Source organism: Triplophysa dalaica, chromosome 9, assembly GCF_015846415.1.
Source record: "Triplophysa dalaica isolate WHDGS20190420 chromosome 9, ASM1584641v1, whole genome shotgun sequence".
In the NCBI taxonomy this organism is placed as follows: Eukaryota; Metazoa; Chordata; class Actinopteri; order Cypriniformes; family Nemacheilidae; genus Triplophysa; species Triplophysa dalaica.
Window position 1 is genome coordinate 18,883,818 of NC_079550.1, and position 16,841 is coordinate 18,900,658.

At 38.0% G+C, this 16,841-nt stretch overlaps 1 protein-coding gene across 2 annotated transcripts in view; it reads right to left on the reverse strand.

The window, feature by feature from the left end:
• The window catches only part of nphs1 (NPHS1 adhesion molecule, nephrin), a 63,835-nt gene that overhangs the window by 44,569 nt on the left and 2,425 nt on the right, over nucleotides 1–16,841 (reverse strand). The window contains exons 2-4 of one of the 2 annotated variants that reach the window (XM_056757710.1): nucleotides 14,766–14,841; nucleotides 6,985–7,179; nucleotides 2,627–2,749 (exon numbers count right to left, since the gene is read on the reverse strand). In XM_056757710.1, coding sequence (XP_056613688.1) covers nucleotides 2,627–2,749; nucleotides 6,985–7,179; nucleotides 14,766–14,814 — 367 coding nt within the window. In that variant the 5' untranslated portion in view covers nucleotides 14,815–14,841. The remainder of the gene's footprint in view (nucleotides 1–2,626; nucleotides 2,750–6,984; nucleotides 7,180–14,765; nucleotides 14,842–16,841) is intronic. The other variant, XM_056757711.1, reaches the window with a different exon arrangement.

A 16,841-nucleotide genomic window follows, 5' to 3' on the forward strand; every position in this document is an offset into this window, starting at 1 on the left:
ATATGGCAGAAAATATCATCGCTGATATTTGAATGTTTCAAGTGGATTATTACTTCAAGAGACCACATGCTCTTTCGTTTATGAATAAAATCAAATGAATCTAACTTGGCTGTGCCAAAAATACCAGTTTCTGCAATCAAATAACAAAAGATTGACATGTCACTCAATTGAACCCATCCGATATCTGAAGAAATTCACAATTAAACAGCAGGGCAGTGTTGGCTTGCTCACCGGGAGACTGCATCCATCTATTCATTTATTAGATATTATTTATTAAAAGCATCTTGCTTGTTCTATTAACACCATGCACTGTGTTTTTTTGTTTTTCTGATTTGCTCCTGTAAAGCCCCTTTGGAACAATGCACAGTGTGAAAAGAGGTATGTAAATAAATTGAATTGAATTGAATCCTAGATCATCCAAATTTACTCGTGAAGATCATTTGCACCAGACACTTACAGCCTAAAGCTATTTATGAATGTTTTTTCTGTCTTAAACAAATTTTTATGAGATTAAAGGTAACTAAACTCATTTTAAAAACGAATAAACAGCACGAAAGCAATGTTTAAGAAAATTATGTTAAAACAGATCAAACGAAACATGTGTGAAAATGGCTGGCTTGGCTATAAAAGGAGCAAAAGGACAAGACCACTTCATTGTTCAGGGTTATAAGGTGCCACAGCCACATTTTTATCTCCTGTCTATGTGAACAAAGACACACAGGCACCGAAGTCTTGAGAACGCCTCTTGCCAGCGCCTGTGGAGATACTATTGACGCTGTGACCACGCTCTTAGCTTCTAGCAAGCCAACGGTGATTCATCTTGAATTAGACCATTATAAAACATATCACATGGCCATAGAGAATCCAATTAAGACCATGCCTCATCTTTTGGTCTCTCGCTCTGTCCTCCTCTCCTTTTTATTCCTCTGCCTCTCCTCCACTCCCCTCGGTAAAGACATTATGCCATTTGGATTGGATTTACTGAGGTAGATTAGAAGCAGACACAGCAAAAATCCAACCCGGGCCGCCTGCAATAGTGAGGTAATGGATGGGAAAATACTGCAGCCCTCAGCATTCAGATTTGCAAATGTCCGTTTCAAAACCTTACAAAAAAGTATCCTGTCGTCTTTTATCTGCACGTGCAGAGGCAAAAGTAAACCAGGACATTTGTTATTTTCGTAAAAAACACAAAATCCAATGTGATAAACGTGTGATTGATATCTGCTGTTGTTGATGGAGAAGACGCGTGCATGTGTGAGCGTGTGTGTTTGTGAAAGCGAGATTTTGTTACAGCCATAACTATATTAACTGTCTTGTCTTTCCTCGTTTTCATAGCTGTCAATAAAACCTGCAGCCTTCCAAGCCACAAGAAAAGCAGTCACCACAGCAACCAGCCTCCATTACAAACACACACACACATATCTTGGACAGAAGAGGAAGTGAATGCTTGATGACTGCAAAAGAAAAGGGGCTTTCAGGACCCCTGCCTCAGACATATGGGCCGGCTCCCACCGCAGGAGGCAGAAGAGATGGAACAAGAGCAGAAGACAGAGACTCAAAGAGACTGAGCAGAAGAGATGCAGAGAATGACTGCAACAAATGAAGAAAGGGTGGAATAGAAAGGTGGGACAGAATTAGTTTTGAAAGAGAGAGAGAGAGGGGTGATATGGCAGATCAATACTGTGACGTAGACCAGTGAATTTTCTCAGTTACATCCGATCTTCAAGCAAAATTTAAGATGAATCTTGCAAGGTATACAATATTTACATATGTGCCTTAAAGGGACAGTTCAACCAAACATGAAAATTCTTTAATAATTTACACAACCGTGAGTTACACATCTGTATACATTTTTTTGAGCACAGAAATATATTTGAAACCGAACAGTTCTTGGCCACCATTGACTACCATCGTAGGAAGAATGACAATGGTATCAAGATTGCCCCAGAACTGTTTGCTGTCCTACATTCTTCGAAATATCTCCTTGTGTGTTCATCAGAACAAAGCAATTGACCACTATGGTGGCAAATGGTGGTCATAAACAGTATGTTTACACGCATTCTTCCAAATATCTTTCTCTGTGTTCATCCAAACAAAGAAATGTATACAGATTTTGAACAACAGTTGATTCTTCAGCGCTTCTTTGGGATGACTAGGGTGCTGTATAGAACCGATGAAGATCCATACAGGGGCTTGACAGGTTCTATATATATAGCACCTCGGTCACCCCAATGAACCTGCGAAGAACCTCTGAAGAACCACTGAGGCACCAAGATTTGGTTCGCACAGCTGATCTTTTCTCCAAGTCTCAGACGTTGCCAGCAGTGGGTGCCTCAACAAATTGACCGCATCTTAAACGTGCCATCAATGCTGTCGTACAGCCGTGACCAATGGGACTTCATCTGAGGGATTTTCCTCCACACAGCGGAAGAGCTAAAGGATCATTAGTATTCCGAATGTGGCTGCTGTGACAGGCTTAGCTTTGCCACCGTGTGTCACCTTTTCAAACCGCTTGCAGCCATTAGCAGCCCTGGATGAGCGATCTGTCATGGCTAAAGTTGCCCCAACATACTTTTTTGGCCATTTGCGGTACCCCTCTTCTGTGTGAAAAAAGGGTTTTGCTTACTCTGCACGTTGAGCCAAACCAAGCGAGACACGATGGCACGGCTGCTCACGGACCGGCCCACCTGGCACTCGTAGGGGCCGTCATCCTCCAAAGTTATGTTGAGAATCTGTAGATGGTACTGTCCTGTCACAGAAAAATGTGGAGAAAAGAGAAGAGAAAGATTATGAATTTACAGTTCAGTTTCAGTTACTTATGGTTCACACAGAAGCATTATTCATTTGACTTTATAGGAATATTATGAGCTAATAACAATATTAAACTCGTCACTCAGTTTAAAACATTCAACAAAATAGAATATGTTTTGAATAATACACTTACAAAGGAGATCTATGGGGAAAATGCACAGTTTCAGAATCAATTAAATAATCATATATTATTAATCATAAGTTATTACGAAATATGTCTGTTTTTATTTATAATACATTAGATGGTTTTATTGGGCGTAGGTGCTGGCCCCGAAGTTAACTTCCGGTCTGTTTTGTTTATAATATAACAATTTATATATTATTTTATTTACATATGTTATTATTTATTTACATTAATATTTTATTGTATATTAAATTTATAAAATAAAATGAAAACTACTCAACAGTACTGATTCTTGGCGAAGTCTAAGTGGAAGTTACGTTTTGGCCCAATTACCTTTCTTTATGTTCTTGAAATGTCTATTGAATTTAGCACGTTGTTTTATTTTAATGTTCAAATGTATTATTCAAAAAGAAATAAACTGAGGAAGAATATGTTTTAAAAAAATGTTTTTTAATTTGAAAAAGTTCAAATGTTTTTTTGTAATGTCTGTAACTTTTGCTTCTCTATCGCCATCTCTGTTTAAAACATAAATCTGCTGGACACTTTAACATACCTGGGAAAATGTCAAAGGTACCTCAACCGTACCTCAGATATACTGTTTAACGTACAAAGTATTACTACAAGCTTACAATTATAATGACTTTTTGTTCAACCCAAAAAAGTTACTGATTGCAGTTTCAACAAAACGAAGTTTACAAATACTTTAAAACTCTTAAAAAACAGCGTTTCATTTCTATCTTTAACAATCCTACTATTAACATTAATATAGAGATGTTTTTAAATCCACTTTTAATAAGCCAGAATCAAATCACAGTAAAGAAATCCCAATTGTCAAAAAAGCCCACCAAAATTTTTATGCAATCCCAAATTAATACCACCAATTATCCACCAGCTATGTAGAGACATGTAAAGCATTCATTCTACTGGATGCTGTCCTTAAACATCATTCCTTTGTGTGCAAGATGCTCAAGTTATTTACTAGCAGAATATTGTCCCACCAAGGGGTTGTTTATTCAACTACCATTCTGCCAGGATTAATGGCTACCTCTGCGAAGTTTATGCAAGCTGTTCGAGCTTTGAACATTTATCTTTTCCCGTTTCCCTGTGAAGAAAACCAACGTGCAGAAAATAGTATCTTGATATGACAACTTCCACAGCTCAAAGAAGGAGGTGTCAAGCAGGATGGCAAGATAATTAACACCAACCAGTAGCAATTTTCAAATCCATGTGGTCATAGAAGAAGAGGAAACCACTTTCAGATCATTAATGATTTTCCACTCTCTTGAAATTGTACTCGGTACACGCCGCGATGCTGTTGCCGTTCGGGGCGTTTGCGAGCGTGTTTCAAGAAGTCCAATAATTACACGTCTGTCAACCGATATGAAATGCCGACGGGGACTCTGGCCCCTTCTCTCATTCATTTCCTCAACGTATCGTCGAGCGAACACCTATCACATACTGCGTAAGCGCGGGAACGTGTGGGTGGCCGTCTCGTACAACTGCACGTTAAAGTTGGCAGGGTTAACGTTATATCTGCTATTTGAATGTTTTATGATATTATTGTTATCTGTCGTGCTATTGATGCCCAGAGCAGAATGGAGTAGCAGTAGATATCGTAAGCACTTTGTACAAACTGCATCTCTCACGCAGTGCGATTTTTAATGCAGCTTTTGTCCGCTACAAAGAGGAGCAGATGCTCAGGCCTTGTTCGGTTTTGGCTTTTAATTGGCTTTTTTTCTAGACAATGCATTCTGGCCAAACATCACAGGTTAGTTCACGCCTAGCCAACTGCACAATAATCTCAATACTCTCAATGGACATTAAAAATAGAAGTAATTCAGAGCTGATTTTTATCTTTTTTATTTATTTAATAATTTGGAGAGGAAGGGAGAGGACTGTGGGCCTCTCGCTCAAAAAAGCTAATTCTGAATTTAGAGCCTTTGATAGCATCTCGCTAAGATGTTTCTGAGAGAGCAGAGCTGCATCTAAACTAAAAAAATGAGTCGGAGGCTTCTGTTCTCGACTGCAGTGTATGAGCTAAACAGTCTAGATATTAACAGTGATAATCGCTCACATTTTGGAGAAAAAAAAACAAGTCTTCTTAACAGATTCAACATTATCTCAGGCAATGCGTAACTATTTTATGAGGTGGCTAATTCGTATAATTTTATCAGATCTCATTTCCAACAGTGATGGTTAGGATACGGAGTGAGTATTCATTGATGCTATTTCTAGTAAACATTTTAATAATATGTTTTGTTACGATTTACGTAATACGAACTCATACAATTAGCCTAAAATTAGGTGGACAGCAATTTCCAAGCTTCCAATAAACGGCGTCATCGGACGCACACTTCAGGCCCGAAGGTTGCTTATGGTTAAAATACAACAATTTACTTTAAATTTCCTTTACATAATTATTATTTCAAATTAATATTTTATTGAATATTAATTGCATTAAATTACATTACAACTAGTCAACAGTTATTGATTAATGCGGAAGTCTACCGAGCAATTCCAGCGTTATGGAAGTGACATGTTGGTTATGGCTGTACATAAAAACGCTCACTGAATTTACCATTATACTGAACCATTTTTTTATAACCCTTGTTGATAGAGTTTAAACATCAGAAAATTATCAGTGTTTCTATTTAAAAAAGTGAAATAAACATGCGTTACGGATGTGACGAAAAATGGACACCGTTTTTAGGAGTTAGCAATGTTACATTTAGTCATTTAGCAGACACTTTTATCCGGGTGGCTTGTTTTGAAGCCAGACTACTTGTCATCCAGTAGTTTATTCTGGGATAGGAAAGAAGACACCTGGTTGAAAACTGCCCTTTCAAGAGGTCCTGAAGTAAATAGGAGGAGAGAGACAGGTCTGTGACTGTCGGTAGTAAAGGGGTCCAATGTGGGTTTCTTAAGTAGGGGCCTGACCTGGGCCTGTTTGAATGTGGATGGTATGATGTTGATGATGTGTGCGAGTCCTGGTGTGTGTGTGCTGGAAATGGCCTGAAGGAGAGGGAGTGGATTGGGTCAAGGGGACATGTGGTGGGGTGGCTGGAGAGAAGTCTGGAGACTTCAGTGTCAGTCAGTGGGGCGAAGTAGGAGAGTTCAATGTTTGAAAGAGGGTGGTTTGTGCTGAGCTCTGAGGTACTAAAAATTGTTTGCTGATGTAAGATGTTTTTTCAGTTAAAAGTCAGCAAAGTCCTCAGCAGTCAAAGATGAAGTAGGTGGGGGAGAGGGGCGGCAAAGAAGAGAGTTAGGATGTTAGGATGTTATAAATTAAAATGCACGAACGTGTCCATTCATGAGGAATATGCACCGTTATGGATGTGACAATCCTGAAATGGTACTTAACTGACCATGAAAAATCATGCACTAAAAATGCCATCAAAACTTATTTTGACCAACCGAATTTTAATATTTGTGCTGTTGGTATAATAAAAACCTTTGGTAAAAACTTTTCACGAATTGCCCGACCAGAGGGTAAGTATGGGCCACATAACTTTAATTTTGTTGTAGCCATCTAAAAGAGAAATGTGGTTCCATATTCCAAATTCCATATAAAACCATTATAAAGGATTTTGGCATTGTGACAATTGTTTTTCATGACAAATATGCACTCTCTGCCCATCCTTTCGCTATTACTATAATACAAACTTCTATTACCATAGTTCTCATCACTTTAATAAAAAATGTCAAATGTTTGAAATTTAAGACAAAAAATGTGCCCAACTATCATAGGAATAAAATAGGAAAAAATATTTGTTTCATTTGGTTTTGAATTAAAATATCACCTGGACGGGTTTTCTTAAGATTGGCCCATTTAATAAACAAATCCCTCAGTTTGTCAAATTTACACCACTTCTTGTAGCTGTACATTTTCTACTCAGGTTGTTTCAAGAACACGTTCACATTCTCCAGCTCTACTGGGACACTCGAGCACTCACGCACATCTAACAACTTGTCAGCAAATATCCCGGCAACTCGCAGACGTTTGTTTTTAATCACCGCGTGTCAGTCTTTCCATCCCTCAGAGCTCTCACCTTTCTGCTGGTCTCCTGTCATACTGTAGCGTGGATAGCCGGGCAGAGTTCTCTGAGGTCCCAGGAGCAGCCCATCTTTAACCCACTGCACGGCCCCCGAGGCCCTCAGCACTTCACACTTCAGCAGAGCTGTGGCCCCCGCCCTGACCGTCATATTACGTGGCTCTGTCTTAAACGCCTGCTGCCCACACACACCTACAAACAGAATAACAGTGGGAAAAGATGAGGTGAGTCAAGGTTAGGATGGAGAAATCTTTCATTTATGACATGGGCTTCTGTTTCTGAAAGATGCGAACTTATCAGACACTCTCAAACAGGCTTTTAACCTTTGGTCAAGGAAGATGAATCGAAACTAGTAACACTTTACAATAAAGGTTTATTCGTTAACATTATTAAATGCATTAGCTAACATAAATTTCCAACGGACACTACTTCTACAGCACAAATTAATCTTATTTAATTTATTTTAATCAAAAATTGTATCTGTTAACATAAGTTAATGCAGAATCAATTAACATGAACAATTGTACGGCCATTAACAAAGATTAATAAATGCTGAATACATATATTGCTCATTGTTAGTTCATGTTAGCTAATGCATTTACTAATGTTAACCAATAAAAAAAATTTGTAGTGTCATAAAGTGAAACCGAAACATTTAATTTAGAATCAAGAGGACTGGTCACATGATATGTTTAGCCCAATCAAAATCCACTATATCATCAACCCACTCTCCTCTTGCTAAAATTTAATTCGATTTTAATCAATGACAAAGCGTTTTACACATTTCCTTTATCTACATTAAGAACTAAAGTACATACATTACTTAAATGCCACTTTCAACAAGTCACGTACACCGCTGTAGCTTCTGAAAAAATCAATGGCGGAGCGCAGTGCGTGGAGCTGTGTAGAATAAGGGTCGGTAACATTACAGGAAAACCCGCTTTGGACATCACTACCGGAGCTAAATCTGAACGGCTCGATTTCTCATATGCTTGCAGGGAAAAGAACAAACTTACTGGGTGCTTATTTTTCATGTTTTCTGGGTTGCTAGATGCACTTGGGACCCGATTGTAGCACTTAAACACAGAAAAAGTGGGGTTTTCACATGATGTCTCCTTTAAGACAATTTACCCTTTGGTCATGTCTTAAAGTCAAGTAAACAGGACTGCCACATGTTTTTCTTCAGAAAAGGTAAATTAGCAACATTCCTGGTGTTGCCAGAGCCATTGAAATCTCAAGATATAAGAGCCGGGAACAGGTTGAGTTATAACAGCGATCACATTGAGATACAAAATAGAGCGAGACTTTCTCGTCTCTGGCCAATTATTCTCTGCCATGTGCTGAAGGTCAACAACTAGAGACTAGCGAGAGTTTTTTCTTCTTTCAGAACGTTTGAAAAGATAATGTATTGCCATTCAGGCTCACATCCTTAACAAAACTCTTTGCTGAATCTGTTGCCCAAACACTCGGAGGAACTGTAGTGCTTGTTTGGGCAAGTGGAGTTCGAATCTGGCTCGCCACATGTTCCCCTTTGACTTTACATATTTACATCATTTTCTAAACTCAGTTTACTAATATTGCACAAGTCTGATGTATTCTTTGAATGTCCATTTTTTTAATGTTTTGGGAGATCTATTAACAGAAATGCAATATAATATACATAATAATGTCTTCAGAGGTGTGTGAAGACCTTATGTAATAAAGCGTTATGTTTTTATTACCTTTGGATAAGATATTTCTACCTACACACAACATGGATCCCCTTACATGGAATTCGGCATGTTGTTTCTATAGTAGCCCAAATGGACAAACTGCTCTACACTGTGTTTCGCAAAACGTTACCTCCTTCTGCAAAGAAGCAAATACATGACATCTCAGCCACCATTGTGCTTCGAAAGGGAGGGGTGGTGTAAGCCTTTGGTTGCAATTCGCAACCTCGCCTCAGGTTCCAAAGGAATTGTACTGACAGGTACGCCCACCTTACTTGCTTATACATTTGGGCGGTCTTAGTCAAATCATACCATATGACGTATCTGACGTGTAAGCTGTGTACAGTATACGTACTATATTAAAAAATAGTAGTAAGTAGTGCTATTATTATGATAATATGCTATTCAGAACATTCAACAACTCCCTGTATTATATGTAAAACGCTATCCCGTGGCATTTCAATGACATATACGTTCATAAAAGCCATTGAAATTATGTCAAGTAACGGCTATATATGTAAAAATACACATATGGCTTGGTAATTACCCAGTAGAGGGAATTTGCCTCCAACTATGATGTTTGTGCTTAAGGATGGCTGTGCCGTTTCTCATCTCTGTTTGTTTTATTGATGACAGATTGGAGCCGATTCTGCTCGACAAATGAGTCAATAAAGTTATTACAGAGAATTAAATCTCTCCTCTGCGAGGAGGAGATCAGGAAGAAAAAAGGTATAGAGGGATCTCAAATCCCCTTGCTGTTTTCTTTGCTGTCAATACTTATTCAGCTTACATCCACTTGGAAGAAAAATGTAGGGGCCGGGAAAAGACGCCTGTTTCCTCAGCGGTCGGGTTGTGCCTTAATGATTTGTGTGTCACGCTCATCTGCTGATCATTCTTTGGGATGGGTTGGCTTGTACCTGTCATAAACGTGATTTAACGGGACACGGGGCTGATACTGACTCTCCGATGACCCCGTTGGGATACATCGGGAAAGCAATAGTGGAAACTGTTTGAGAATGTTAAAAGAATGTGGTTTTTAAGTGCAGATGGAAATTTTAAGGAACAGTTCACCCAAAAATGAAGGTTATGGTCTCATTACTTTTGTCATGTTAAAAGTGATAGTCACAATTTTTTTTATTATTCATTATTTATTTAAGTCATTCAAAACCTGTGAAACAAAAAGAAGATATTTTTAGAAATATAACAATGGTTTTGAGTCCATACGGTGAAAGTCAATGGTGTCCCAAATCGGAAACTCACCAACATTTTTCAAAATATCTTCTTGTGTGTCCTAAAAAAAGAAAGACATACAGGTTTGGACTTACGAGAGGGTGAGTAATTGATGAAATATCTTTTTGTGTGTGTGTGTGTGTGTGTGTGAACTATCCCTTTAAATGTTTTTGTTTTCCACAAAATGATAAAAGCATATGAGTCACGAGGACGAATAAATCTTCAAATTTTTATTGTCGGGGGAACTGTTCCTTTAAAGTCACATACACCAGGTAGCATCCATTCATACTTCCCTACAAGTACTTGATGTGGCGTCCAACTTTTATCAGGTTCCTGTGATGTGCTTCTGACTTCAGCCCGGCCTTCAAAGGCCTCTTAGAGACCATGATAACTCTGAGACCCTTCAGCATGAAAAACTTACTTGCTTATTTATTTGGGCGGTCTTAGTCAAATCATACCACAAACTGACTTATCTGACGTGTAGGCTGTGTACAGTATACATAGTATATTGAAAAATAGTAGTAAGTAGTGTTGTTATTATGATAATATGCTATTCAGAACATTCAACCACTCCCTGTATCATATGTACTTGATGTGGCGTACAACTTTTATCAGGTTCCTATGATGTGCTTCTGACTTCAGCCTGGCCTTCAAAGGCCTCTTAGAGACCATGATAACTCTGAGACCCTTCAGCATGAAAAAACGAAATGTAGCACACACAAAAGGGTCAGTTATTTTAGGATACGGTTTTCTTAAAAGGCTGCTCCCAAGAGCACTGGCGAGACTTTTCAAACCCCGACCTCTCTTTTGAGGCAATGACAAATATCCAGTACATCTGTGTGCACTCGACTCCGCTCAGAGACCGAGCGACAGGTGCTGCGACTTCCCATCAATGCTGCATCAGTCACCTCACGTCAAACTTGAAGGGCGCGATTGGACGCGAGCGACAAGTCGAAAAACATATTAGCATAATGTTTACATAAATGAATACGTAAACACAGCGGCGGGATAATCAGCGTGGCACATTTAAATGTTGCAGCCGGTCGTACACGAGCGCTCGATTCCCTTCGGCTGCCTGAGAAGAAGAGATAGGAGGGGAAAGACGTGTCAAATGGGCTCTGCTCTGATTCCGACTCCTGATGTGGCGCTTTGACGTCTTATTTGAACAAGATAATGACATGGGATTAAGCTGCATCACACAATCTGATTTTTAGTCTAGAGCAGCCATTGCTAAACCGCAGCGCCCGAACAGAGAGTGTAAGTGGTAATGCGATGTACGACGCTGCATTATTATTCTCATTTTGTAGTCTGAATAAATGTCATTGTGAGATTATAATCTCAACTATGGTGTTTTCCGTGGGATCAAAGGCGAGGGCAGAAAGTTTCACTAAAATGGAGCTGTACAGTAAACCACTATGAAAAAATATAACATTTGTTCTTCGCCTGGTTTAGAGAGGAACATTTTTACAGTTATACTGTATTTTATTCATAAGGATACACAAACTATACAAATATTAATAGACGCACAGAAATACCAATATAGTTTCATGGCAATTCGTAACTATTTTATGAGTTTTTATCTCATTTGTAAATTTTGGTTTACATTCGTGCCAATGCCAGTTAGGTTAAGGTGTGGGGCTTTGTAACTGCGTTTCTCCAAAAATCATGTTTTTGCACAATTTACTTAAAGGAACAGTTCATCCATATATGAAAACTCTTCAATTTAAGCACCCTCAAATTGTTATAAATCTGTATTAAAAAAATTGTTCTGATGAACAAAGTTCATTTGGAAGAATTCTTGTAACCAAACAGTTCTTGGGCACCATTGACTAGTATAGTAGGAAACATTTCTTTATACATTTATTTGTTCTGTTTTACACAATAGAGGATATTTTTAAAGAATGTATGAAAGCAAACAGTTCTGGAGCACGTTTAACTAACATTGGCAATTTTCCTACTATGGTAGTCAATGGTGGACAAGAACTGCTTGGTTACAACCATACTTTCAAATATCTTTCCGTGTGTTCATCAGAACAAAGAAATTCACACTGATTTGGAAAAACTTCCACGTGACAGAGTTTTTATTTTTGGGCGAAATGTCCCTTTAATACGAATTCATAAGAGTAATCCATACGAGATTACACTGAAAAAACAGGTTGGATATTATTCCTTGGATGTACTGCCAGACATTAATACATTATATTATATAGGATTTCTTAATATATTATTGCAATAGTTTTACTTGTTCATGGAATAAACAACTAACAGAAATTACTATTTACAAAGAAAGGGCTGACATCAGTTGCCATCCACCAAATCGTTTCCCATCTGTATGGAATAAAGGTTCTGAGATGTCAATCCAAATTTTATTTAAAAAAATGTCAAAAATGACAAATCACTCCAGGTGCCAAAATGCCATTCTTCATGTGAGAGTGAGATCTGAGTGAAATCTTTAGTCTACTTCTCACACAGTGCAATTATTTGGTTTCAGAAGATGTGGAATATATTACAGACGTTGTATAAATGGTTCTTTATGACTCATGGTGTTGTGAAGCTTGACAGTTTACATATACTTGTAATTGGCTAAAAATGCTTAACGAGTAAATAAAAAAAGGTCCGGTTTTGGTTTATGGAGTGTCCAACAACACATTTCATTTTTTAATAATAGGCAGTTATTATTACCTAACTTCTTGACTAACTCTCAAATTATTTTATTATATTATTAATTTTTCATTATATTATATTACATTACATTTCATTATTCTTAAATTATTCATCCGTCTAATCCCTTCCTTTCTGTCAGCCTACTCTGATCGGATAGGTCGGTCTAGCCTGCCGTGATTGGTGGTCTACCGTGTGCAGTGTCACAAATGGAAAGTGGGAATTAGAAGGAGTGATACAAATCTGCCCAAAACTGAAATTAGAAACTGAAATTAGACTGCTTACATTCACACTCATCAACATTACACACTGCATGAAATTTAATTTTAAGTAAATTGTAATAGTTATTCTTTAAAGATAAAAACTCATTGTTCACTCTCAGAAATATGCTTAAAACTTTCACTGGGAAAGAAGGGACCATGTAGGTACAGATACCAACAGATTTGGTATCAACTGAGGTTCTAATATGTTGTCTTTAGTGTACTTTTTGATAGGGTACCGTCCCAGAGACAGCTTTTGTTTCTTTATTATTAAGCGAGTGTATGTTCTGTACAGTATATGTTTAAAAATAAAAGCATAGCAGTATAAATTGATGCGGTAAAAAATGACTGAACGATTAAGTGATCTGTTCTTTGAAAATCACTCTCTACGTTCCTCTTTCCATCACATCTCCAGCACACTACACACAAACACACATTAAGTTTTTTTCCATTTTCATTCTGTCTCAGCAAAGACATTCTACAAACAAAAACATTCACAACAAGAACGTTCCACACAAAGCAGATTATTTCCATTGCAGCCACGCAGCAACATATGCCGCTATCAAGGCCAAATTGAGCCTTGGCATACAGTAACCGATTTTATCTCGACTAAACTTGATTGTTGCAGTCTGCTAATATAATGTACAGGCGGCAGAGTTGTTATGAAATAAACGCTCACTACTTTGAGACGCTGAACAGAACAGAAGATGGAGGCTTGGCATTCCATGTTAAAAGCTCCCCGGACCACCGGGGGGCCACCAAACATGTCTTTGAAACCACGGATTGTATCAAGGCCGGACCCCATGAAATCTTTTGGTGGCTCTGTGTGTGTGGAGGCAGAAAGGGAAAATGCAACAATCGATCATTACAGTTAATTGCCTGGGCTATTCTTGCTATTCGGATCTAGTTTTCTCTAGCTGAGTGATGCTGATGAGGGAGCATTTACCACATGTTTCTGTGCTAGCTGATGATTTGAACATGTGCTTGTGGGAACAATTGGCAAGCTATATGTTTATTCATATTGTGACATAGAAAAAGCATTTTATAAGCATATAGACATCTTCGGATGACGTAAACAATGGTAGTTCAATGCTGGTCCAGAAGAACTTCCTGTTTCAGTCATTTAACACTACACAAACGTTTGAACAAAATACAACCAACAGAATATTCATAACCTATTAAAAGGTTAAACTAATATCTTTAATATTCAATTATATACAGTATATATATATATATATATATATATATATATACACTGTATATACAGTATATATACACACAGACACATACTGTATATACAGTATATATCGGATTTGAAAAAATAATGTGATATGCATGTGTTTATAAATAATTAAAAAAATAAAAAAATAATATGCACAGTGCACAGGCATATATTATTATACACACAAACTTTTACTCTGAATTTTATTCTGAATTAATCAGTGAACACCCCTACTTTGGCAGTAAATTGCTTGTATAAGACACTTTGTAGGTATTCACATCTAGGATTCTTCAAAAAGCTACATTTTAAAAGAGACGGAACTGGAGTGAGAAGAAATATTATAATCTATTTATATAATGAATACCTGCAGTACACATAGTATTTCAAACAAAATATCTTTATCATAGACAAATCAGTTTCAATCGCTAGTTTCTGAGTGGCTCTCAGAAATTTCTTGTATTCATACTTTCGTACAAACATATATTCGGTTAAAAGAAAAAGCATTCCCTTTATGTGGCACTTAGCCAGACATTTTTGCCATTAACAACTGTTTTCGCACATAATTAAAGCTATTGAGACTCGGATTGCTATAATAGGTCCTTGATCTCATTATACTGTTAAAATTCAATACCTCGCATAAAAACGCCTGTTTATGTAATGAATGGAAAAAAGGTGTATTTGACCTTCCAACAGTACCATTGAAATGTGCTAGAAGAAAGAGGATCACTGAAGACAAGCATCCCATCTCCTCCGATCACAGGCCAGCTAAAACCTGGAGAAAAAGCAAAGAAAGAAAGGTACAAATGCAAATACACAGTCACACTTAAGATGGTCTAGGACATTAGAACGGCTGGTCTTGTTTTTTGGTCCGACTTTGATGCACTTCTGAATAAGTTCAGGTTTTCATAAAGAACTTTAACACTTCAAAGTGAAGCCCAGGGAATATATTTAAGTGTATGGCAAGAGCTATCTTCGGGTTCATGGACATTATACCACGCTTTGGCCTGCCTCAATACACCCCGTCTCTCTCTGTCAAAGCCAATCGTGCTTGCGTTTCAAGTCAGGTCCCAATCTCTTCAAATTACCAACCACGGTGGAACAAATAATAGTGATTTACTTAATTAAAAACTAAACATTTTCCCATCTAAATAAACAAAAGAAATTGAAAGCACGGGGTCCTTGAGGCATCTCCCCCGGTCCATTAGTCGCAGTCCAATGGGCTTTGATAGGAATAAACTCGCAGTCAATTATACTCTACGCCCGCAAACAGTCCCAGACGCCAAACTGTGAATGCGAAGACTGCAATCTCCCTCCTCGCGCATTGAACGGATGGAAGGCTTTTAGCTGTCCACATTATACATTTTGTAAATATATCCCTTCATTTTCCTCCCTATCTTCTTTTGTGCGTCTCTCTCGCTCTAGATATTTCTCCTTCTAATGTTCCCAAGTGTGTCACAGACTAATCAAAAGACAGACCCACAGTTTTTGTTCTCAATTCAGTGCTTTTCAAGTCACTTTGCTTGTTGGGAAAATTAATCTCGTCTTTTTTTCTTCGGAGGCAAACCCAGTTTGGCGTGTCATTGGAGAGAGCGTTTCGGTGTGAACGGTTCGTGTCTGGAGTTGTTTTGAATGACTCAGCGCTTTCTGTCCAGGTCTATAATGAGATATTCTCAAGGCCTGTCTAAAGTCCCGCTGCCTACAACTTTCAAAGACAAACAACATCCTTAATTGCAGAGAAAATATCAACTTGGACAGGAATGGGGAAATTAATTTGCTTTTTGTCTCATGTTCCTGTGTCTTGTCAAACTATCCACCTGCAACATCGCTGGTATATTTAACTCAATAGATGAGGACAGATCAAAACAAACAGTTTGAGTTTGATGTGAAAGAAGACAGTGTACTTTTGCTGTGCGAAAGGTTTTGTTGTGAATGCTGACGTCTACACCTGGTATGTTATCTTTCCTAAGCCTGGTAGAGCATTGCATAAGCGACACAAAAAAAAACACATTGGTTTAGATCCTAAAGACTACTGATAAAATTATATACTATAAGCCAGTTTGGATAAAAATGACTGGCAAATGTATAAACGTATGTTTTGAACGGCTCCGCTGATGACAGCCGGTCTTTCTGTCAGGGTTAACATATCACAAGAAATGCAAACAACAATATCCGAATATAAATCTGAAGTGAGCCAATTTATCTCGAGTCATACTCTAAAAAATGGGCACTGTTAAATCCTCCACAAATCACACAAAATTTTAGGTTTGCTCAAAATATTTTATTCATGACTACTTCTGAATGGCTTCAATGGAAAAATATGCTTTTCGCACTCGCATAAGAATCCTTCATTGAAATATATTCAAACCCACTGTTGCATCGACCAGCAAAAGACAAAAATTGCTTAGTGCACTTTTCAGTTAAATGCATTTTTGTCATCCACAAAAATGCAACGTTGACGCTGCACGTCTTGCCGAATAAGAATTATATACGGCTGTGCTAGATTGAACAGCACAGTTATCTGCTAAGATACAAGCTGGATACCGAGAAATGTCAATACCATTCCCGCACGCTGTCACGAATGTCATTTCACCCAGTGACAACTGATGCTTGTTCTGCAATTTGTTTACATCTCATATATGTCCTTGCATGCTTCCTCGTGCCTTTGAAAGTGGCAACTTATATACGAAATTCAATTTTGCACGGTAAGTAAAAGCCTGTATGGTTTCTGCTGGTAAGGGTTGGTAGGCTACGGAGTGAGGAGGAAATTACAGG